Source organism: Lampris incognitus, chromosome 7 (assembly GCF_029633865.1).
Source record: "Lampris incognitus isolate fLamInc1 chromosome 7, fLamInc1.hap2, whole genome shotgun sequence".
NCBI classification, from domain to species: domain Eukaryota; kingdom Metazoa; phylum Chordata; class Actinopteri; order Lampriformes; family Lampridae; genus Lampris; species Lampris incognitus.
The window spans coordinates 27103633-27129063 of NC_079217.1; the positions used below are offsets into that span (position 1 = coordinate 27103633).

At 44.2% G+C, this 25431-nt stretch overlaps 1 protein-coding gene across 2 annotated transcripts in view; it reads left to right on the forward strand.

Moving 5' to 3' along the window:
• Positions 1-25431, forward strand: part of limk1a (LIM domain kinase 1a) — a 67888-nt gene that overhangs the window by 34212 nt on the left and 8245 nt on the right. Inside the window, exons 1-9 of one of the 2 annotated variants that reach the window (XM_056283169.1) lie at positions 8403-8500; positions 17955-18064; positions 20110-20325; positions 20821-20926; positions 21457-21668; positions 22460-22646; positions 23008-23094; positions 24944-25075; positions 25222-25281. In XM_056283169.1, coding sequence (XP_056139144.1) covers positions 8438-8500; positions 17955-18064; positions 20110-20325; positions 20821-20926; positions 21457-21668; positions 22460-22646; positions 23008-23094; positions 24944-25075; positions 25222-25281 — 1173 coding nt within the window. In that variant the 5' untranslated portion in view covers positions 8403-8437. Of the gene's footprint in view, positions 1-8402; positions 8501-17954; positions 18065-20109; positions 20326-20820; positions 20927-21456; positions 21669-22459; positions 22647-23007; positions 23095-24943; positions 25076-25221; positions 25282-25431 lie in introns of those variants that run through there. The other variant, XM_056283170.1, reaches the window with a different exon arrangement.

The window sequence follows — 25431 nt, forward strand, 5'->3', positions numbered from 1 at the left end:
TTAGCTAGCACAACCGTGTCTGAGCTAGCCCAGCTGCGTCTGTGGTAGACGTAACTACCCTGTGATTCCCCTGGAAGGGCTACCGCGATTAGTTCGGTAAATATCAGTCCTTGGGACGTAAGTCTGGTAAGCGCTGCCAGTAATGAGAGACGACATCAATGAATCACACAACGCAGATGGAAACGTGCGGCAGCAGCCATTTAGTTGAAACAGGAAGAACAACCGAGCCTGCAATGCAGGCAGACCGGAAGGGAGGCTTGGTAACTATAGCAACCACAACCAATACTGGCGCACCATCAAAAAGACATGCATGTTAGGGTTAATACTCCTGTCTGTGCCCCTGGACTGAGACGATGGAAAGAAGAACTGGAGTTGGTCCCCGGGCGCTGCAGCTGCCCACTGCTCCTAGCTGCACAGCTATGATGGGTTAAATGCAGAGCATAATTTCCCTATGGGGATCAACAGAGTATATCAAAATAAAAAAATAAATAAAAAAGGAGGGGGGGTGGGAGAGAGGTGGGATTATAACCGGGAAGTCTTTGTAATTGTGACACGAAGAGTCAAATGCAGTTTTTCACTTCATGGTGAGTGGTGAGCAGTCACCATGGTGGTGGAAGTAGTTTTGTGAAGAATGAACAGAAATTTTTTTCACACATAAGTACAATCTCTGAGGCCAGTCTCTGAGGACAGTGGACGTAGACTTGGGAAGGTCACTTTCAGAAAGTGAAAAACTTTGGACACAGACCCCCTGATCCTTTCTGACATTATCCAATAGTTCAAACAGCTCTTTTGTTTGGAGCGTGCTGTATCCATTTACTTATGACCCCTTTGGTCTGTGAGGCAGTGTGCCGTGTCCACATGCACATCCATGCATGTCAGTCCGACTGATTTTTGTCATTTACACTCTGTACCTCTTGCCCTGTCTAGTGCAATTTCAGTAATGAGACAGCCGAGCACAGAGGCCTATAAGAGTCCCTGAAGTGAATTAGGGGGAAAGGCGGCTACATCCAATCTCCTTTACCTCTCTGCTCCTCCTGTTTATCAATCCACTTCCCCTTATGGTGCAAATAAACTGATTGACTGTCTCTGCACGGTACATTGCCAAGATGGTCAGACTCACTGTATTTCAAGGCAGACAGGCAGACCAAACTAAGCGAACTGTATAAGCCCGACACACTCAGGAGAGACATGGCAAAGTCTAATCCCACATAGTTGCTGTGACTCATGCCCGGTTCAGCAGAACAACACACCTTTTGCTTTTGCCAGCCTTATCGTCATCATGATGAACCGATGAACGAGCCCAGGCTTTGGCTTTTTAGCTTCTTCACAGTGTAAGCACCCCACTTCAGCCCGTGATGGTGTCATGGTGAGTCACAATCTGCAGACTGAAATAGTGAATTGATAAAGTAAGTCAGAGAGGACAATCAAAACAGTGTGTGAGAAATAGCGAGAGGCCGTCTCACGGTTAGATTTCTTATACCTTTGCTTTTAATGGCATTTCATCACTCCGGTGTAATGCCGTACACAAATACTTGGCGCATTGTGTTGCAGGGCTCTTTTCATATTATTTTTTTTTTAAAAACCTGTCTTTCTTTTTTAGACTTTACAGATTGCATAGTGTAAGATTGCAAACATATCGATGTTGACAAATATGTAGTATGTTGCATTCAGACTACCGTAAGTCATAACCATTAAAATTGTATTAATTGGATAAAAAGCCAAAACAGCCTAATTTCTTCTCAGAATTGATAGTACAAATACCTTGAACACCCCCTGATAGGATACTAGTACCCTATGCATTCGCCAGAAATACTTACTAATGTTGATTTATGTGCTGGACGCTGAGCCAACTGGTGTAACTGAGTTCTCATTCCTGTCATCCCTCCCTCACTCCCAACATCCCTCCTTCCCTTTGACTGATGACTTTTTAGTAATGCCTCCACTCTCACTTCAGATTCAGAGTCAGCTGTTCTGTTAAGCACTGATCGAAATGCTGAAAATGTTAAGAAATGTCCTGGTGTCTTGGTTAGACAAGTGTGCACCATGTGGGATCGGGCCTGTTTTCAGATCCGGCACAGGACCTCTGCAGCATGTCTGTCTGTCTGTCTTTCGTGTCTGTCTTCATTGTGTAGGGTCTTTTTTATTAAATTTATCAGCAGGTCAATCATTTTCACCATCCTATGGAAACACCAAAATGTTTTCGGCCCCAAAAATGTAATTGAAAGTTTTACAGCCTCTTTAAGCGCTCGGAGCTGAGAATGCTGATGGTCGCAGCTTTGTGTCCACCTGTGCTGTAGGGGAGGGGAAATCAATCAGTACGCAGAAATGCACTACAGCAGCACAAAAAGTAAGTAACGTGCCTTTCCACCTCCTGAGGAGTCCATTGATGGTCAAGAAATCAATACGCACTCATAATCTTTTGTAATCCTGTGATTACCTTCAAAATCTTTGCAAAGGGTAAGCACAGCAAAGGGTAGGTTACAAGACCTGATAAACAAGTAGCTACTAAGTGAAAGCAGAAGTAAACTAAAACTGACATTAGGGGACAGTACAAGCTTTCCCATCAGTACACAGATATTGCAATAAACAAGAGCACCAGTAAATTCCAGTTTTCCCCAATTGATATTATGCTGTTTTGAACACTAGACACACTATTCAGATCTCGTTTGCCAAGTTGTATTCCTGATGCATTACAGTGAATTCAGGTAGTATCAGCGGGCTATCTAGCTGCCACAGATGGCATGTTTAGACTCAGATACACAAGTGCTGTCTTGTCTGAATGTGATGCCTATGAATGAGATATACGTATGTTTCTTTTGGAATTTCATAAGATATTGAGAAATTGACTTTTTTTCAGATTTGTTATGAGACTGAGAGGAGAGGCGACCAAAACACTGGAGAGTCCCACTTAAGCTCTGTTACGTTTTTCCCCTATGGGTGTGAGGTGACACATTGTTGGGGTGGGAGCGTGCCAAGACTGATTTCTGCTAATGCCTTGTTTTGCCACAAAGGCATCATAGATAAACCTTGACTGAGGGTTGTGAAACAGTTTATGGACACTGCAGCTGCCCATATCCTGTAATATTTCTATTTGTGTCCATGGAGATTTCAGATAACACTGCAAGATGTTGATGATCTCATTATCAACAAAAAAAGGCCAGACATCAGTTTCTGAGGAGAGCAAATGTGTGTGTGTGTGTGTGTGTGTGTGTGTGTGTGTGTGTGTGTGTGTGTGTGTGTATGTGTGTGGTATATCCATACTGTAATTGCTTTACTCTAGGGCAGCATGGCTCAGGAGGTAGAATGGGTCGTCTAGTAATCGGTAGGTCACTAGTTCAATCCCCGGCTCCTCCAGAGAACGTGTCGAAGTGTCCTTGAGCAAGACACTGAACCCCAAGCTGCTCTTGATGAACAGGTTGGCATCTTGCATGGCAACCTCCACCATCAGTGTATGTGTGTGTGACTGGGTGAATGTGAGGCATACACTGTAAAGCACTTTGAGTGGTGGGTAGACTAGAGAAGCGCTATATAAATGCAGTCCATTTATCATTTTATTTACTCTTCACAATACAGCCCTACAGACACGAATGTCCGTGACTGAGGGCATTTTCACAACTATAGTCCATTTGCTCTGGTCCAACAGACAGATACAGATGCAGAGAGAGTTTTTTGGCATCAGGCCATTCTTATGGATACTTCTCTATAATGTTGTTGATGAGCAGTTGCTATATATAATAAGGTGTATAGGGTCATTGCTGTAACTTGTTATCTCGGATGTGATGCTGCTGTTGCTGCAACGTGAACTATTGATGGGTATAATGCATTTGTTTGTGGGGGTTTTTTGGTGTTTTTTGGGGGGGGGGGTTGGATTTTTCCCTCTTTTTCTCCCCAGTTGTATCGGCCAATTACCCCACTCTTCTGAGCCGTCCAGTCACTGCTCCACCCGCTCTGCTCATCCGGGGAGGGCTGCAGACTACCACATGCCTCCTCCAATACATGTGGAGTTGCTAGCCGCTTCTTTTCACCTGATGGTGAGGAGTTTTACCAGGGGGATGTAGCGTGTGGGAGGATCACGCTATTCCCCCCAGTTCTCTCCCCCCCCCCGAACAGACGCCCTGACTGACCAGAGGAGGCGATAGTGCAGCGACCAGGACACATACCCACACCTGGCTTCCCAGCCGCAGACATGGCCAATTGTGTCTGTGGGGATGTCCAAGCAAGCCGGAGGTACCACAGTGGACTTGAACCGCCGATCCCCAAGTTGGTAGGCAGTGGAATAGACGGCCACGCCAACCGGACGCCCATATAATGCATTTGTTAGCCCACCCACCCAATATCACCATCAGCCATCACTGACTGCCAGTGATTCTCCCTGTAACAAATTGGCTACAATTTCAAACGTTGACCAGACACTGTCCAGCCATATAGCCTACTAGGTTTTGACCTAGTCTTGTTTCATATAGGGTTGGGCTTTCAGAATCTGGTTTAAACTCCATCACTGGATTTAGAGGCCACTTTCCGACTCACTTGCTAACCTTTTTTTTTTTTTGCTATTACCTCTGGATTTTATCACATGGTCACTGTGGCGTGAATATACTGTCTTTAATAGGAAAGTGCAAAAACAAGATTGAACAGAGCAAAGCAACAATAATGGCTGTTCACAACATACAATGTAAAAAGGATGTAGAAACAAGAACTGCACTCTCACTTCTTCTATACACTTGCACTTATTTCTCAGTTCTCTGCTTGCCTCTCAAATCTCTCAAATTTGTAAAAGCCGCATGCTAGAAATGCACTAGAAATACCTCAGTTGTCATATCAGATTTCACTCCCCATCAGGATTCATGTTCCCCTTTGCAAGAACTCTCATCAGGAATCTCTGCCACTGTTGGCTGCAGTCGTCTCATGTTCTTTGTTTCAGTGCTATTTCATTGAAATAAAAACTGTTGTCAGAAGGACTCAGCTTATTTGGAAGTTGTCTGTAATAGGCTCACTAGCATGATAATTTAATGATAAATAGGCTACCTTAAGAAGAAAAACTGGTTTTGTTTTAGAGTCTGCAGATTATTTCAACGTCTATTCAGCAGGAATTTTAATCTGATGACAAATCCTGACTTTTTTACCTATTAACTCCCAAAAACACATAACTGCTCTTCTTCATGCTCACATTATAAGGACAGGAAGGCGTTATAATTTCTGCAGGCATCTTGCCTCCCCCCTATAATGTCCCTGTTGTCATAAGAGTCAAATACATTTTGTAGACAGTTTTTTACATTTTGTGTAAAATCATGATTGATGTTTTTTGCGCCGCTAAACCTTGTTTTTGTACTCTTGTATTAAAGACAGTGTATTCTCTCCATAGTCGTCTCCCATTATGCCAGGACTCAGACCTCCTGGATCAGTCAGTTGTCTCCTGCCAGCTGGCTCCATCTGGGGACTGGTTAGCCCCCTTCTGAGGACTATTAATATCTACCCGCTCTGATGGCCCACAACACTGGGCTGGTAGAGTGACACTAGACAGACACTAGAAACGTGAACCAAGCAACAACAAAAAAGGACAATAGAAAGACAGATGGCAAGAGAGGAGAGGAATAACCGGAAGAAAATGAGGAAGGTTGGAAGGAGAGAAGGGCCCGTCTGAAAAACTGGTTGGTAGCAAATGCTGAAGATGGCAAACACGTGTCATGCACAGAAGTATGCTGATACACACACACACACACACACACACACACACACACACACACACACATACACACTAGTGCAGGCCAACAGAAAATATTTTTATCATGTTGGTCATATTGGTCTTCCGCTTCTGGTGTGGGAAGATGGCGGCACAAATTCCCATTTGCAGCAGCCTCACCCCATACCATCCATGCAATGTCTTCATCCACGTCTGCATCTAAGTTTGGATCAGCTGGAAGAGCTTGGTCAGCTGCGTGCTTTGGGCCCAGGGACCACGGCCCTGCCTGGACCTGTGCCCGAAGAGATAACACGGAGGGCAGTCTGACAGGATGCGGAGATGGGGCAGGCTAACCTAACTGCTAGCCCATGCACACCAGCAGTTCCGACAGTCATCCTGGCTAGCGTTCGTTCTCCTGGACAGGGTTTTTTTTTTTTTTTGTTTAGATGCAAATGTTAGTTTGGATATATGTGTTCTTGTAGTTCCTGTAGTTTTTGGATATGTGTTTTTGTCTTTGTGTTGCACTGCTGTGGGCTGGGCATGTGCACTAGTGCATGAAATGAAATGACAGTGTTTCTGATTCTGATATGGCATTTTACATGGTCTCAATATATTGCATGATATATTACATGATATTTGCTTACATATGCAAAAATACTATATTGAAGAAACCAATTGAGGTTCACCAAATTACACTGTTTGGTGATGCAAAGCATAATATAAGTATTAAATCAAAGCAAGACTATTCATTCATTCATTCATTCATCATCAGCCGCTTCTCCAGGGTAGGGTCGCAGTGGCAGCAAGCTAAGTAGAGCACTCCAGCCGTCCCTCTCCCCAGCAACGCCCTCCAGCTCCTCCTGGGGATCCCAAGGCATTCCCAGGCCAGATTTGACATGTAATCCCTCCAGCGAGTTCTGGGTCTACCCCAGGGTCTCCTCTCAGTTGGCCATGCCCTGTAAACCTCCAAAGGAAGACACCCAGGAGGCATCCTAATCAGATGCCCAAACCAACTCAACTAGCTCCTTTCGACATGAAGGAGCAGCTGCTCTTCCCCCGAGCTCCCGTCGGATGTCCGAACTCCTCACCCTATCTCTAAGGCTGAGCCCAGACACCCTACGGAAGAAACTCATTTCAGCCGCTTGTATCCGCGATCTCACCCTTTCGGTCACTACCCAAACCTCATGACCATAGATGAGGGTTGGAACGAAGATGGACTGGTAAACTGAGAGCTTTGCCTTCCAGCTCAGCTCCCTCTTCACCACAATGGTTTGGTACAACGTCCGCATTACTGCTGATGCTGCACCAATCCACCTGTCAATCTCCCGTTCCATCCTACCCTCACTCATGAACAAGACCCCGAGATACTTGAACTCCTTCACTTGAGGCAACAACTCATCCCCAACCCGGAGGGAGCAAGCCACCATTTTTCGGTAGAGAACCATGGCCTCCGACTTGGAGGCGCTGACTCTCATCCCAGCCATTTCACACTTAGCTGCAAACTGCCCCAGTGCGTGCTGGAGGTTGCGTTCTGATGAAGCCAACAAAACCACATCATCTGCGAAGAGCAGAAGTGCAATTCTGAGGTTCCCAAAACGGACACACTCAGACAAGACTATTTTTCATTTAATCCTTCCTCAAATATTTTCAGAAGTTGTTGGTAAAAGTTATCATTGTGAATAATTTACACAATAAAATTGTGTATCACAATATGACAACATCCAAATTTCATACCAATACAATACCATTGAAAGGTGATAAATATAATATTGTATTACTGCCAAGCTCTAACACATGCACACGCACTCTCTCTCTCACACACACACACACACACACACACACACACACACACATACTAGGATGAGTGTTAATTACAGTTAAAATTAGCACACGTTTGATTCTAGCCCATATATTCCAGTGCAGTGCATTTTATATTATACCATCAGACACGATATTAGTGAATTTGTGTGACTTACGGGTTCGAAAGGATTTGAATAAATTCATGGTTTCTCCTGCTTTTGGTATCGGTTAATATTGCAATAATCTCTAAATGTATTGACCACTTTTAACTAGCAGTGTTGTCAGCGGTGGTGACCCCTCTGTTACAGGTTGCCACCATGAAAAGAAAAATGTTAGATATCCCGGTTGTGTCAGAGCTAGAGATTTGCTGGTCCATTTTCTTTCTCTCTTTCTCTTTCTTTGTTGTTTTTCATGTTTAAACATTTCCCACCACTAAATGTGATTTTCAGTCAGCAATAACTGTACTTGCTTGGGGAGGTTTTGGTTGTTGGTGGTGGTGGTGGGGGGGGGGGTTGCGTAGCAGGAGTGGGGTAGGATCAGAAGGAGGAGGCGGGGGGTTTCTGAAGACATCAGAAAGATACAAACAGCCGGCAGGCGCATGTGCATGGGGTGGGCCGGGCCAAACAGGAAACGATGAGGTCATAGTAAAAAGGAGCGAGCGAGCGAGAGGGATGGGAGGGGGGGAGAGCAGAGGAGTAACATCGTTTCAGAGATGAGCTCAGCGCAAAGGCGTGGGCTGCGCTCATACTCTCACTCCCTCGCGCTCGCTCACTGGCTCTCTCTCTCTCTTTCACACACACGCACACACCATCCTCCCCGCCTCCCTCTCTTCCCCTCCTCGCTGCATCTCTCTCTGTGTCTCTGTGGTTTGGCTGCTGCCTGTGTTTTGTTGTGACAGCGGGATCGCCTCAGTAGAATGAACTAGAGCAGCGCAGAACGAAGCCGGCTCTCGCTGACATGGTGGGAGACTTGTTTTTCTGGAGCTTCTGCTGTCTAAAGCTATGGAAAAGGGACAAAAAGGTAAGGTCGCCCAGTCATACTGTAGGTCACTGGGACTGTGGAAGAGGAGAAGCCATGGGGGGACTGGTGAGCCGGCGAGGAGGCGGGCGGGCAATTGGAAGGGCAGACAGTCTCAAGAGGCCGGTGAGGGGGTTGGCCGGCTTTTACCGCTTTGCTGTGCACACTCTCTCCATCTTTACCTGTTTATAAAACTGGAGCCAAGCTTTATGGATGCTAGATAATGCTGCGCCTTTGTGTGTGTCCTTTTAAACTTCAGATTGTGCAGGTTTAGTCCTCTCTCTATTTCTGTCTTTTTCTGAAGCTACCTAGAATTGCTTTTTGCTTTTTTTCCATTTTTAATTTAATTAAAAACGATGAGCCATGGCATGTGTACTATTTCTAGAGAGCACGCTGTCCCAGATAAAAAAGTAAGTTTGGATTTGGAGGTTTTTTTTTATTATTTTAAAGATGATAACAGCGGTCAGTCTTACTATAGTGCTGCTCTGCTCCGTGTACTTACAACATCCGTCAATGGCTGCTCCATTTTGCCTCAGCTGGATGTCAGACATACAGATACATGAGAAGAGGCTGAGTCCATAACCAGCAGTTGTAAAGTTAATGCCTAGAGGCTTTGGTGCGACACTTTTGTGTGGTGAAAGAGAAGAGCATAGGTTTTATTAAGCAGCCATCAATGGGGCCTATTGTTCATTGGTCCGCTAAAGCGCTAAGTTAGATTCACTCTTGAAAGAGGCCTTCATAAACTAGAGCATCAGTGAGACCTGGTTGAAAAGCTACATGTATGCATGGATTTCATCACTTATATGACAGAAATCCAAAAGACACAGGGTGTTGTGAAATTAGATTGTGCATTGCATTGCATTGCATATGATTGTGTTTCCCTCTTCACATTTTTGGACGATGAGCTAGAATGGTCTCTTTCTGAGGGGACTATCAAGTTATAGAATGCACGTGTTGCCGGTACCGGTCCATTTAAATCGTCCACTGGGTATGCTGAAGAAAACACGTTTCATTTTGTTGTTGTGTTTTTTGGGTTTTTTTTACATATCGTAAAAGGGAAGGTTAATTTTGTTTTTTAAACCAGACCATATTAAAATGTCAGTGGATGTCATTTAGAATCGTGCAGAGAAAATCTTTGCAGATCACTTCATTATTGAGAAATGTACCCCTGCTGAATCTTCTCACTGGGCTTTAACACAGTCCAATGGGGCAATCATACACTCACTGGCCACTTTATTAGGCACACCTGTCCAACTGCTCGTTAACGCAAATTTCTAATCAGCCAATCACATGGCAGCAACTCAATGCATTTAGGCATGTAGACATGGTCAAGACGATCTGCTGCAGTTCAAACCGAGCATCAGAATGGGGAAGAAAGGTGATTTAAGTGACTTTGAACGTGGCATGGTTGTTGGTGCCAGACGGGCTGGTCTGAGTATTTCAGAAACTGCTGATCTACTGGGATTTTCACGCACAACCATCTCTAGGGTTTACAGAGAATGGTCCGAAAAAGAGAAAATATCCAGTGAGCGGCAGTTCTGTGGGCGAAAATGCCTTGTTGATGCCAGAGGTCAGAGGAGAATGGCCGGACTGGTTCGAGCTGATAGAAAGGCAACAGTAACTCAAATAACCACGAGGTATGCAGAAGAGCATCTCTGAACGCACAACACGTCGAACCTTGAGGCAGATGGACTACAGCAGCAGAAGACCACACCGGGTGCCACTCCTGTCAGCTAAGAACAGGAAACTGAGGCTACAATTCGCACAGGCTCACCAAAATTGGACAATAGAAGATTGGAAAAACGTTGCCTGGTCTGATGAGTCTCGATTTCTGCTGCGACATTCGGATGGTAGGGTCAGAATTTGGCGTCAACAACATGAAAGAATGGATCCATCTTGCCTTGTATCAACGGTTCAGGCTGGTGGTGGTGTAATGGTGTGGGGGATATTTTCTTGGCACACTTTGGGCCCCTTAGTACCAATTGATCATCGTGTCAATGCCACAGCCTACCTGAGTATTGTTGCTGACCATGTCCATCCCTTTATGACCACAGTGTTCCCATCTTCTGATGGCTACTTCCAGCAGGATAACGCGCCATGTCATAAAGCTCGAATCATCTCAGACTGGTTTCTTGAACATGACAAAGAGTTCACTGTACTCAAATGGCCTCCACAGTCACCAGATCTCAATCCAATAGAGCATCTTTGGGATGTGGTGGACCGGGAGATTCGCATCATGGATGTGCAGCCGACAAATCTGCAGCAGCTGCGTGATACTATCATGTCAATATGGACCAAACTCTCTGAGGAATGTTTCCAGTACCTTGTTGAATCTATGCCACGAAGGATTAAGGCAGTTCTGAAGGCAAAAGGGGGTCCAACCCGGTACTAGCAAGGTGTACCTAATAAAGTGGCCAGTGAGTGTATAAGCCTTCAAAAGCCACCCACAGATATCTTTCTTTTTTCTTTCTTGCTTGCCCATGTGCATACTTTGTCTTTATGAAATCTAAGCTTCATTGTTGAGGTACCCACAATCATAGGACAGTAAAGTTAATTCAATCTAACACAAAGTTAAGCAGAGCCAGATCACCTATAATTCAGTTAGACCAGTCGGAAGCCCTTCTGCAGCAGCTCCTTCATCATCTCAAGGTGTCGCCTTGAGGTCACTGTTCCACATTTAGCCGGGCCTGAGTGAAGTCAGAAGGCCCCGGCTGGTGTTAACATGAGACCGGCTGATGTAAGGGGTCTGGCAGTGTGTAATGTTGACAATGTGTCCCCCCTGACTCCATAGGCACCACATATAAAAATAAACATGTTTGTGCACACGTTCAGTCTATGACACCCATATGTTAACCCAGATGACAGAGGAACCATGGTGCCCTTTGGTCAAGGAAGCTTTAGCTGCAATGGAAGACAGTGGAAACAGCTGATGTTGAGCTAAATGGGATCACTGTGCAAGCCCTACATAGACAGGCTTCATCATAGGATAAATGCTCACTTTTATGTCTTCAAGATTAGACTTTCATTGTGGACAACACAGACACAGTTACCATATTTGACTAAAGAAGATGTCCTGATTTTGAACTAATAGGGTCAAGATTTTTGTTGAGCCTAAGTCTGGGTTTAAACTGACCTACAATTTTGTTCTTAAGAGCTATGATTTTTTTTCCCCCCCAAACTAAGTCAGAAATATCCCATAAGGATTTTATGTTAGATTACAGGATATAGCCATAGCGATTACGGGGATTGCAGTGGTCTGAAGTGGTCTGAAGTGAGCGTGGAGAATCTCTGACCGCCCATCAACACATGGTTTACTGGGTTAAGGAAACGTTGGCACATGCAGCAGTCGACAGTGTTGGATTATCAAGCGTAAAAAGGGACTTCCCACATGCACGTGAAAAAGGGCACACACACACACACACACACACACACACACACACACACACACACACTGAATCAGCCTTGTGACTGATTCAAAACTTACTTAGAATTCAATGAAATCAAAGGTGTTTCTCTCATTTCAGGGCTGCCCTTAGACACACCCAAGTCTCATGACTTCATTTATGTGTAACACAACACTGTGAGTGTGACACCACTTACATTCTTTGCTTGTTCTTTCAAGAACGTCTTCCAGGGAAGGCCATTGTATTTACATTGCCTGTTTCCTACAAGCTGTGTCAAGATGAACCGATTGATTTTTCTGGGAAATACTTGTGTACACTTGAAAGCTCTTGGTTTATTTCTGATGTCGAGAATGCTTACAAGCAAAACTGAAGTTGGTTTCTGCTTTTGATGGGAATGTTTTCCTTGCTTGGTTTGGTATCACTTACGTTTGTGTCACATTGCAAAGGAAAACAAGTCTACCAAGTTATTTCAGGAACACTCTTAAAACGTGAAACACATACACTGCATTCAAGTCCATCAGCATAGTCTGCAACAGCCATGTCGACGGTGAAATGCATCATCTCAGCGCAGTTTGGTAGAAAACCTACTATACTTATGCTAGCGTTAATCTCGGTGCCAAGTCTGGTTTGAAATGATCACCGAGACTCCAAATTTGGACACATTTGTCATTGTAGATAGGTACTTTAATCACCCTGTCAGTAATTATTGTTTTTATTTATTAATCTATCTATCTATTTATTTGTTTTTTGATTTTTTTATTTTTCTTCCAATTGTACTTGGCCAATTAACCCAGTATTCTGAGCTGTCCTCGTCGCTGCTCCACCCCCTCTGCCGATCTGGGGAGGGCTGCAGACTACCAAATGCCTCCTCCAATAAATGTGGAGTCGCCAGCCACTTCTTTTTACCTGACAGTGAAGAGTTTCACCAGGGGGACATAACACATGGGAGGATCACGCTATTTCCCCCAGTCCCCCCCCCTTGAACAGGTGCCCCAACCGATCAGAGGGGGCGCTAGTGCAGTGACCAGGACACACCCACATCCAGCTCCCCACCTGCAGACACGGCCAATTGTGTCTGTAGGGATGCCCGACCAAGCCAGAGGTAACACGGGGATTCAAACCGGCGACCTCCATGCAACAGAATAGGCCGCTACACCACCCAGACGCCCCTATTATTGTTTTTATTTTGAGCGAGCAATAAGTTTGGGCCAATTACTACTGAATACGGAACAAACAGTGCGTAATGAAGCTTATCTGGGAAGCATGCATAGTACATTTGGTTCAGGGAAAGTTGTTATTTTCTGCTGTTCAACAAGTTTTCATTTTACCCTATGCATAAAAAGTCCACCAAGGCTACAGTAATCTGTCTGTGGTTAGGCTGGCTTTGTGACTGAGATCCCCTTGTTATCCATTGCAACAGAATGGTGCACCAAATGCCCGCCTAGCCACGGTGACTCAAACCTCCCTAATGGGGGGGGGGGGTGCATGCCTGATTTGTGTTGTTAGGTTTGTTGTTAGTATAAAAGGCCAGGAGGCCACATGACTGGCTTACACATAGTCACACACATTTGACCACAAGAACAGACACATTGAACAAAGAAACAAAAAGTCATGAGCAAATACGTACAAGTACAGGTGCAAGTACAAAACAGTCACAGACTTTTGCAATCACACAGAGAGAGAAAGAAGAAAAAGAGAGATGGGCTATGGACATGCATGGCTACACACTAAGCACACAACACAATATAACATGAGTTTTGGACATACTGACATGTGCATGTGTCAAACATGAATGCAGCCTACATGAAGTACAGGAACCAGTGTCAATACGTGTTATGTTTTGGCCCCTTTTCAGTCTTATTTGGAATCGGTTTGTCATGCAGTCAGGTGGTTTGATACCACATAGTTGCCAAATGTATTTTTGCTATTCACTGGGATAGAAATGTGAGGAAACACATCATTTATAGTCCTCCAATAGCCTTTATTAATGTCTATGCTTTTAAGGGGAAGTGTGTTCTAAGGGCATGATAAGCAGCAGTTTGTGGTTGTGCCAAATGTGGTTGTAGAGAGCATGTGTGTGTGTGTGTGTGTGTGTGTGTGTACATGAAACAAATGGCAGCCAAAATATTGGGGTGTGATGGTACAACCCTGTCTCTATCCAGCTGTCCCCTTCTCTCTTTATCCTATTCATGCACTATACAAATTATACATTAGAGCCTTATTCATGCCGACCCCCCCCCCCCAATTTTGAGATGCGGTGTGTATGCACTGCTGTAATCATAACAGATGTCATTAACATGTCAGACAGTAATCACCGTTTACAGCCCCTTTTTATGAGACAACTTGGAGGGGAAAAAAACACGAGTCAGTCAACAAACCCCACACCTCCTCTTTTTCAGCTCATCTGTGTGTTCCCCTTTCCAGACATGTAGCCATTACCTTTTAACCGTTTTACCTTTTGTCTTTTTTTCTCTTGGTCCCTTCTTGCTCTACTGTTTTGGTTTTGCTGTATTCTCCATATGAACAGTTAGCAATCCAGGGTGTCAAAAGTAATCTACAGCTGATAATGTTCATCGCTCATTAACACACACACACACACATACACACACACACTCTCTCTCTCTCTCTGTCCTCTGTCAGTTCATAACTTTCTCTTTTTTTGTCTTCCATGGTTTTATGGGGTATCTCTGTTCCTTTTACCATCAAAGAGGGTGCAGAAATAAAGGTCAGAGAATCGTTCTCTGGTTTAATCTAATTTCATATTCAGAGCCCACATTTCCACTGTTGTATTCTCTTTTCCCTCTCTCTGGTGTTACAGGGACACTAGCAACTCATACTGTACTGTCTTTTTAAAAACCACAGACCCTTGTGAATAGATAATGCATTTTGCTTCTGTATGTAATCAGGAACTGCACAATGTAATTACTATAAAGTGATTAATTAGTTTGATTGTACAGTGAGTTCCTGGCTGCAGCCTGAGGTCCCTCTCTCTGTATTATGTTGATGTGTTGTCTTTGGTTTCCCTCCCCGAGGTGGAGGCAGACATATGGCAACAGGCGTTGATTTTATTGTTGCTTTCATCTTTCGTTTTCCATATATCCCTTTTTTGTTCGCTTATTTCATCTGTTTTACTGACCATTTTAAAAGCACTATCTCCCTCCTAGGGCTACATGCTCTGCTTTAAATTTTCATGAGGCTCTGCTTTCAGGGGTGCAGCTGACAGCTGGGGCTGAGTCTGCTCCACTTCTGTCTCCGTGAGTTCATACTTTACCCCCCCCCCCCCGTGATGATGCTGAAGGCTGAAGCTCACACATCCCTCACTTTTCAGCATATCTTTCCAAATGTAACTGTTAAAAGCATCCAAGATCTGTGAAATTCCCTCAAACAATATTATTTCTGTATTTTCTTAGTTTGCCTTTCAAAGGAATTCCATATTTTTAATTTATTTATTTTTTCTCTAAATTATCGGGCCCATTAAAAAAAATCCCTCTGTTTCTCTCTATGTTTTATGCACCTTTTTTTTTTTACTTTATTGCCAGTCATGTAAGTTAACATGTAATTAACAATGCAGAACATATGCACTTTTATGCATTTTATTTCTGCTGTCATATTTTTGAAATATTAGCGTTTGTTCACTATTCCCCCCTCCCCTATAGACACACAGACACACACACACACAGACACACACACACAGACACACACACACACACACACACACACACACACACACACACACACACCACGAACCACAGCCCCCGCCCCAAGTGTAGGCATACTGTATTAGAATTGCAGATCACTGCAGTTCTGCGTAGCTGTTCAGGGGCTCGCCCATCCCGCATTTTTGTGCCACTCAAAGCACAAAATGAGATGATAAGCCGAGGCTCTTGGTATCACTAAGGACTAGTGGACATGGGGAAAGGTCCTCAACCTAATGCAAAAGGTTAATGTAAGAATCTTGTTCCAGTCATTATGCATGACAGTGGGTAGGTCATTTGCATCAAAAGCCCAAAATTATCTGACCTGCGTGCAAAGGATCATTTATAGATCTTAAGCTAGAGGTGATGTCCATCACAGTTTATTGACTCTCGAGTCGATCAGAGCACAACAAGCAAAGGCAAAACAGTTTTTAGACATTCAAAGGTTAGGAGCATTTTCCTCAACTCATCGCAAATACAGTTTTTCCCAATCGCTAAGCAACATTTCCTGAAATTATGCACCACTTTCTCAAAACTATAAACACAAAAACCAGAATCACACACTAGTCTGTACAAACCTCAAACATAACAGGTCAAAATCAAACACCCTACCCAAAAACATCTAAATCAAACGTTCATCTAAATAGATGTTGCCTTCAGATAGCATACAAAAGCCATCAAGTGCACAGAGGGTACACACTACCCATCACACATTGGTAAGACGAATTAAAAACATTACAAACAAACAAACAAAAATTACTGCAATGCATCAGAACTGTACAAAAACCTCTACATACTTTGCAACATCATTCTCCTGCAATCAATCTCAGTTGCACAAGTGTGCAGATACCGTAAAAGAAAAAGAAAAAAAACTGTAAAAGTACTGTAAAAATACAGTAATTCCTAAGTGCAGCACAGTAAACAACAATGTAAAAGAAGGAAATAAAATTAGGATATACAGTAAGAAAAATAAATTGAAAACATCCCCACCATGTTGTCTTCCGAAACCATCTGTGGGCTTGCTCAGAGGAGATACAGATAGATGTGTGTGATCCATTTTGCTGCTTAGTATTTACACCTGCAGAAGTGAGCGTTGACTGAGGTCAGGTTGTGATGGCTGTGTTAAGTGTATTGAGTGCTAGGGGCATTCAGGTGGTGTAGCGGTCTATTCCGTTGCCTACCAACACTGGGATCGCCAGTTTGAATCCCCATGTTACCTCCAGCTTGTTCGGGCGTACCTACAGACACAATTAGCCGGATGTGGGTATGTGTCCTGGTTGCTGCACTAGCGCCTCCTCTGGTCAGTCGGGGCGCCTGTTCGGGCGGGGGGAGGGGGACCTGGAGGGAATAGTGTAATCCTCCCACACGCAACACCCCCCCTGGCGAAACTCCTTACTGTCAGGTGAAAAGAAGCGGCTGGCGACTCCACATGTATCGGAGGAGACGTGGTAGTCTGCAGCCCTCTCTGGATCAGCAGAGGGGGTGGAGCAGTGACCGGGACAGCTTGGAAGAGTGAGGCAATTAGCTGGATACAATTGGAGGGAAAAATCCCCCCCCCCCCAAAAAAAATAAAAAATATTGAGTGCTAGTGCCATCTGACACATCATGCAAACCTGTTTTATGAAGGGATTTCTTTTTTTGTATTTAGAGTTTTGCACAAAAGGCTCAACAAATTTGCCACATGTGTGCAAACAGGGGAACTGGCGAATAGAATCAGATTTAGTGTGCAAGTGACTGAGAAAAACTGTTATACAAAGCCAACATATTGCATCTAGTTTTGAATTGTCATGTTATTTTCACAGCCTGGATTATCACCTGTTGTACTTGATGGACATCCTAAGCAGGGCACGGACATCTCCATCAGTAGCATCATCCCTAGATCTAATAGTTGCTTAATCTTATCATAACTGGCTCTGTTTTTCTACCATAACTAAATTCCTCCCCCTGCTTGTAAAAACTGCCTGAGGCTAACAAGGAGATCTGGCAGCAGCAAACTCAATCCCCATTGCTTGCAAACCAGCATTGCCCTTGCTGACCGCAGCGTCCCGCCCTGCTTCTCAGACCAGCTGCTGTTGTTCAGATCTCAGCACACTCTGTTGTTCGCCCCTGACGTTACATACGTTTTTTTGCCCCCTATGTTCAGCATCTCTCCCAACGATTGTAAATGCAGTATTTTTTTCTTTTTACGTCTTCATTGATGCTATATCTTGAATGCTACAGAATTATTTTGTTTCAGTTTCATCAAATATTTGAAGTATTGCTTGCTGATGTTGTCTGGCATATACTACTAGTTTGTAGGTCATATGACAAAACTGACAGGATTTCCAATCAACTTTATGTATTCTGTGTGTGGGACAGGTTGCAGGAGAACAGAAGTACCACCCAGAATGCTTCACCTGTCTGAACTGCAGGGCTTTCATCGGTGACGGGGACACGTATGCCCTGGTGGAGAGGTCCAAACTATACTGGTGAGTGTCGACCACCACATCATACAAGGTTGTTAAGAGCAGAACATTTATTTTTACCACCTTTGTCATCAGTTTACCACCTGTCTCGTCTGGTTGCTCATTTTGGCAAGTGAAGTTTTACTTAATTTACTAAGAATACTTGTTGGTCTATAAGTCACGTTGCCTACCAACACGAGGATTGCCGGTTCGAATCCCCGTGTTACCTCTGGCTTGGTTGGGCATCCCTACAGACACAATTGTGCCATGTCTGCAGGAGGGAAGCTGGATGTGGGTATGTGTTGGTTGGGGCGCCTGTTCAGGGGGGAGGGCGAACTGGGGGGAATAGCGTGATCCTCCCACGTGCTACATCCCCCCGGTGAAACTCTTCACTGTCAGGTGAAAAGAAGTGCCTGGTGACTCCACATGGATCGGAGGAGGCATGTGGTAATCTGCAACCCTCCCCAGTTCGGCAGAGGGGGTGGAGCAGCGACCGGGACGGCTCGGAAGAGTGGGGTAATTGGCTGGATACAATTAGGGAGAAAAAGGGGGGAAAATCCAGCAAAAAAAAGAAAGAATACTTGTTGGTAAATGTTTCTTATTCCTCCCCCTTGACGTCTCTGTGATGTACGTAGCAAAAGCCTTTAAGGTAGCTGAGGCAGACGCTGATTGACAGAATCCTCAATCCATCCATCTCATTTCGGGTTACAAAAGACGTGTATGCATCACGAAAGATTTGAGTTGAAACGTTTTCTCAAGCAGAAATGGAGGGATTACACAGTGACAGCCCACCTCAGCCGCCGTGAAGCCTGGCTGTGTCAAGGTTGTTGTGAAATTTGACGCTCCATTCTATATTGAGGAGCGTTCAAGGGCCTTCTTACAAACCTGCCGAAACATGCACACACACACGCACATGCACACACATCATGCGCACAGATCTTAACCTTAACAGTTCGACACGTTGACTTACTGGAAAGTTAGACATTTAAATACAAGCTATGCTTTTGAGGGATTGAGAGCAAGCACATGAAGAGTAGTACTTTGGTTTTTAAAATGCCCCGCCCTGAGGCCTGTCACCGTTGTTTTAGACAGAGAGTACTGTCAGTAACTCTGCACACACAGGCTTCATCATCAGTTACTATATGAAACCTTACAGGACCTCAAATGGAGAGTAGTAGGATGCAGTAAGTTCAGATCATGAACCACAGTCGGGCCTTGTGTTCCCATTTGGCTCCGCCAGGCTGTTGTTGAGTCGTGTAGCTGCAGGGCCGTGTTAGTGTGACGGTCCTTTCCCTCAAGAGGACAAAGGGGATAATATAAAACTGGCTGTGCAAAGTGAAACTGACGACAAGCCTCACTTTAAAAAAGGCTGGTCCAACACAGAGGAGCCCTTATTCTCTCTAATCCTCGAACAGAAATAGGTAATGACCGACTTAAAAACCATCTCCACTCATTCAGTTTTGTACATTACAGTTTGACATTGGAGAAAATCAGTAATCTAGAGAATTACTCTTGTTTTGTGTCAGTGAAAAATAATTAAATGAGGGGTGTTGTTTGTTGTGTTGTTTGTTGTTACATGCACAGTATAGGAGGAATTTGACGTTTAGTCGAATCCAGCAGGGCTGCTCTTTTTTGTGAATCACCTGATAGCTATTTCATGTATTCTCAGTGAATTCCTGGTAATCGTTTCCATTTTTGGGAAACAAACTTGTTGTTTTGTAGAACTGTGCAATTGTCTTAGCCTTATCCAAGATCTCTGTCCTTTCCCACCCCTCCACACAATGGCTGTGTAGCGTATTCCCAAGCTGAAGCAATATCTTCTCAACAACCTGTGATGCAGCTATGAGTCCTGTCATTATGAGAACTGTGCATTCCTTTATATCAACTGGTTGTACATGCGTAACCATCAGCGGCGTACACGACGTTCCCATTACTTGCCATGATGCAACCTTGTCCTTCAGACACCCCACCCACGCTCCCTACATCCACTCCTCTTTTTTGTTCTCTCACTCCGTTTCTCTCTCCGTCCTCCGTCTCGTCTTCTCTCCCTACCCTCTTTCTGGCTACAGTGGTCATTGTTACTACCAGACTGTCCTGACCCCAGTGTCACTGCCGGACTCACCGTGCTCACGGATCCCACATACAGTTACACTGGTGTCCATCCCGGCCTCCACAGACAGCAGCAATGGACACAGGGGGCGGGGCTTCTCCGTCGCCATTGACCAGCCTATCAGCCCCACTAACGGCTACAGCCCTGAACATGGGCACACTGTTAGGGTCTCCCAGTGAGTAATTGCTCAGCCACGCATGAGTGTGTGTGTGTGTGTGTGTGTGTGTGTGTGTGTGTGTGTGTGTGTGTGTGTGTGTGTGTGTGCCTGTTTATCCATTTGTCAGCATGGGTGCGGTCTTGTTTTTGAGTGTGTTGTATCAACGTGGGTGTGTGCAAGTGAAAAAGGCTCATGTGCAATTATAGTGTACGTGAATGAGGGAGCACATTGGTGCTTGAGAGGGATAGAGAGGGGTAGCATTTAAAGGATGGTAGAGAGGATGTAGAGAGAGAATAAAGATGCTGGAGATGGGCAGAATTTAAATCTAGATAGAAACAGTGAAATGAGAGGAAAAAACATTAAAATGGATTGTCATTGTCATTGAAATGAAGTGAATCTGCTTCATGTACAGAACTATGTCTGTGCATCCAAAACCCTAAAAAAGGGAATGAATTCTGAAGTGCTTCTTCCTTTCCTGTGTTTCCTAACTGCTCATTGTTGTGTCTTATCCAGGGTGGATGCAGACTGCATCAGTCCTGATGTGAAAAACTCGATTCATGTCGGAGATAGGATCCTGGAAATTAATGGGACACCCATTCACAACGTTCCTCTGGATGAGGTATGTGCTACCTAAAAGCCATCCTTGAATAGATTACTTATTACCTGTTAACCAACTACTAACCATTTATACTGCTGGGATAGGCTCCTTCGCTCAACAAACCTGAATAAGCCAGGATAGAATACAAATGAAGGAATGCCTAACCATTAGTTCATCCAATGGATATGGATTAAGTAATTGCATTCTTTGTTGTCTGTACTGTCAATGGGCTAAACCAAATAAATTTTGCTTAAAACATGATGCTGTCTCTCATCGTAAGAGAGTGACCGGTAGGAAGAGATGCATGTAAATCCATCCTGAAAGGAGCCAGTCAATTCTAATTCAGTTTTACGGCTCATAGAGTAGATATACAAGGGACAGAGCAGTCTTTTATAAGTCTATCTTGGCATCTGCCAGGGACAGACAGAAAGATGTCATTCTGAACTCTGTCCCACAGTAAATCCTGACTATCAGTTTTTTGAGTATTGATGTGTGTGTTTGTTGTAATTGTTGACTGACTAGCTCTTGTGACCCCACCCCCCCTCCTCCAGATTGACCTGCTGATCCAGGAGACCAGCCGCCTGCTTCAGCTAACCATTGAACATGACCCCCATGGCCAGGGGCAAGGAGGGGTCTCCCCAGAGTCAGAGGAGCAGGTAGATGGGCCCCTGCCCACTCCCATATCGGAGGGCCCCAGTCCCATCCTGCCCATCACCCAGCCCCCCAACCCAGAAATCAGCAACCTGCGCTCCCGCATCATCACGTAAGAAATAGCCACATAGGACATACGTCTACACTCGCAGATATTTTCTCAGACGTAATACTGTAAGTACTACTTTTACAAGTATAAAAATGTAAATACGACAGGCAAAGATGTTGCTTCAGTCAGCTGATGTACACAGAGCCAGATTTTGACATGATTTTAGTTTGCTCTAAGAGGCTTACAATCCATGAGGTCTGAACATTTCTGCGATCAGGACTGGATGCAGTTTTGTAATTTTTTGGACATGCTGACATATTAACACACAGTGTATAGTTATTTGGACAACACAACTTCAGTTAGCACCCTCATCTCCAGAGCATCAGCATATGCAGAGTTAAGCACTAGCTGATGGATACACTGTGGGGAGAACACATCCATTTTCCTTTAGATAGCAGTAAACTGATCGAAGAGCTTATTTGCCAAAGCGCTACTGTATCCCTTTAGGCACAATTTAATGCAAGTTGACAACATGAGGAACTAACTTACACGTATATATGTCAGATCCGTCTTTGCCTCAGCTCAGCATCGCTAGCCTGTCACCTTATTGCAGTATGGTAAATTAGCAGGCAGATGTTTGATGACTAAGCTGGCAGCAGATATTTAACACCAGGAAAGACAATATGCCTGCTTGCCAGTGATACTGGTGATGGCTTCCTTATCTCTAACTCTCTTACTGCTAACTCCTTCTTTTTCTGCTTCCTCCCCATCTCTCTATGTTGCTTTCTTCGCCCCCTCAATGTCCACTGTCTCCCTCCCCCCATCCCGCTGTTTTTCTCCCTTCGCTCCCCCAGGCGGAGCTACAGTATCGATAAGTCGCCGTGCTCCAGTAATGCAGCATCCCCTCTCTCACAGAGGAAGGACATCAACCGCTCCGAGTCCCTCCGTGTGGTCTCCAACCGCACACACCGCATTTTTCGCCCGTCCGACCTCATCCACGGAGAGGTGTTGGGAAAGGGCTGCTTTGGGCAGGCCATCAAGGTATAACAGGTGGAAACGTCAAAGCCAGTACAGTTTAAACCTGCTGCTTTGGATGCGCAGTTTAGTCATACTTAGGATAGCCAGAAGATGGCAGCATTTCAATATTTTCAGAGAGCGAGAGAGCGAGAAAGAGAGAGAAGAGACAGCGACAGAGAGAGACAGAGACGGAGAGCAAAAATGAAATTCAATGAAAAGTAAACAGAGTAAAGTTTGTAAATGTGGAGGCTGTAATGTGGAGAGGCAGGAGAGTAAACATGAGGTGTTGTTAAAAATTACAAATGGTTCACTTTGGGTCAAAAATTGTGTCACCCCTTTCCATCACCTGCTTGCATTTTCTTGAGATCATTGTGTGTTGTCCCAGGTGACCCACAGGGAGACGGGGGAGGTGATGGTGATGAAAGAGTTGATTCGTTTTGATGATGAAACACAGATGACATTCCTGAAAGAGGTGGGTGGAAATATACATTCCTTGTCCATCTTTACCTTGAAATATAACATTTATCTGGACCAACCCAGCAGGTAAATCAGTGTGAGTAAAGAATGTGTTTGTTTTTTTTATTTTTGTTTTTTTATTGAAAATAGCTAAACTGCCAAACAGAGAGTGTGGTAACATGTTGCGAACCAATAATGTATTCTCTTAGAAAATGATCAAACCACAATTTATTCATAATTCATATCACTGCATACAAACCTACTTATAGTGGCCAAACATCAACAATTACTTCATACTAGCCAAGTTTAACACTGCCAGGGGCTGCCAGCCAAAAGGCCTGTGGCTAAAGGTCAGGTTCAAATCCTTGAGAAAACCTGAGTACATTTATTCTGACCTCTACCTCAGAGACTACTGTTGAAGAACGTATCAAGCGAGGCATTTAACATAACCTCCAATTAGTCTTAATTCTGCTCTTGGCTATACCTCCTGACCCTCCGTTAAGCTAAAAAGCAGGGGATTTTACAGACTTGTATGAGAGTATGGAGGGAATTCTTGTACCCTAATAGACGTGCATTACTCTCTCTGAGGGGGCCACCCTCAGCTGGTATGTTAGGTTTAGATGGACACCTGGGCCGACACCAGCTGCTTGATATGCAGTATCTGACTCACTACGCAAGCTAACAACCATGACTTGTGCCTTGGTGTGTGTCTGTGTATGCTTGTCTGACTCTGTGTGTGTGTGTGTGTGTGTGTGTGTGTGTGTGTGTGTGTTTGTTTGAGTGCACAAGTGTATCCTTTACGTGTGCATTGTTTACTTAGCGAAGCTCTAAAAACAACTATAAAACCCACCTCTGACTATCATTACATGTCTTTGCTGTTTTTATTTGAATTTATTGTGGTTGTGAACTGTCTGGAGCCCTTCGCCAAAGAGCTCTAAATTAGTCAGCTGGCACATGTGTAGGCTTATGCGTTTGCTGGTGTGTTTTCAGTTACGGTTTGAATTTTAACAGATCAGCGGCATATGCAAGAACAAAGCTTTCAAATTTCCTCCTTCACAGCCATCGCTGAAGGGAGAAAAGCTTTTTATAAGGTGTCAAGGAAGTGAACTAAACCTGACTTTGAGCCCGTAAAGCTACACTTTCTAGACAGCCAAATATATGACGCCTTTGCGCCTTCTGTTTCCCCTTTTCACTTTGACTTCGCCTCTCTTTGCATTTTATTAGGAATGCAGATTTATCCCTTGCGTTTAACAGCAGAATGAATATAATGGAAAACTGTTTTGATGTTCATTGCTGTTGCTAAGAGCAGGGGATCCAAATCTTGGAGCAAAAGAAACCGATTTCCTAGTGTCACCAAAATAATTTTAATTCAAACACCAATAAAACAGTGCACAACTCATGGAATCTGAACTGTAATTTTGTGTGGTAGTCGTGGAGCGTCCTATTCAACTGAGGCACCCTGAGAAAGTTATGTCTGGAAGCAAAATAGTCAGAAACAGTGACAGTTGTCCGTTTTGGTACACCAAGACACACAGAAAGGATCGCCAAATTACTAAACACCTTGTGTCTGTTAGAAAAGCCTTTTATAAACTGTCTGATGACAATCACGCCATCAGACACAATGATCAATGTATTGACTTGGAAGACAAAGGTTGTTAATGGGGTTCATAGAGTTGACTTAAAGTGAAGAAATTTTAATAACTTTGTTTGACTTTTCCTAAATGAGCAAAGATTCAAGCACTGCAAGAGTATCTGTACCACAAATTGTTATTTTTATGCTTTGATGGCAGGAAATGGGGCATTATATCAATAATGGGGTTTCTATAGGGGCACATGAAAAAAAAAGCTTCCATCCTTTTCATCAGGTAAAGGTGATGCGCTGTTTGGACCACCCCAATGTGCTCAAGTTCATTGGGGTCCTGTACAAAGACAAGAGACTCAACTTCATCGCAGAGTATATCAAAGGAGGTACCCTAAGGGACATCATCAAGAAAATGGTGAGGATTGAGTTGATGCCTGCACACGTGTACTTGCACATTTGTGTTTTGTTTTTGGTGATGTGTGTGTTTTTTTCCCTGTTCAGTAATGGTGTGACTGCCTATAAGGAATCTGCCATTTATATTCTGATCCTCTTTGCCTGCAGGACAGCAACTATCCATGGAACCAGCGAGTCAGCTTTGCCAAGGACATAGCTAGTGGGATGGTGAGTTTAAAGCATTAAGTACCTGTTTGATCGAAACAGCTGCACTGCAAGCTTTTCTATAGTCTTGTCTTTATTTTGATAGAAGAAAAAAAATGGGTGGAAAGCTGCAGTGCAGTGGCGAATGCAGTTGTTTCTCCTTGTCTAGCATAT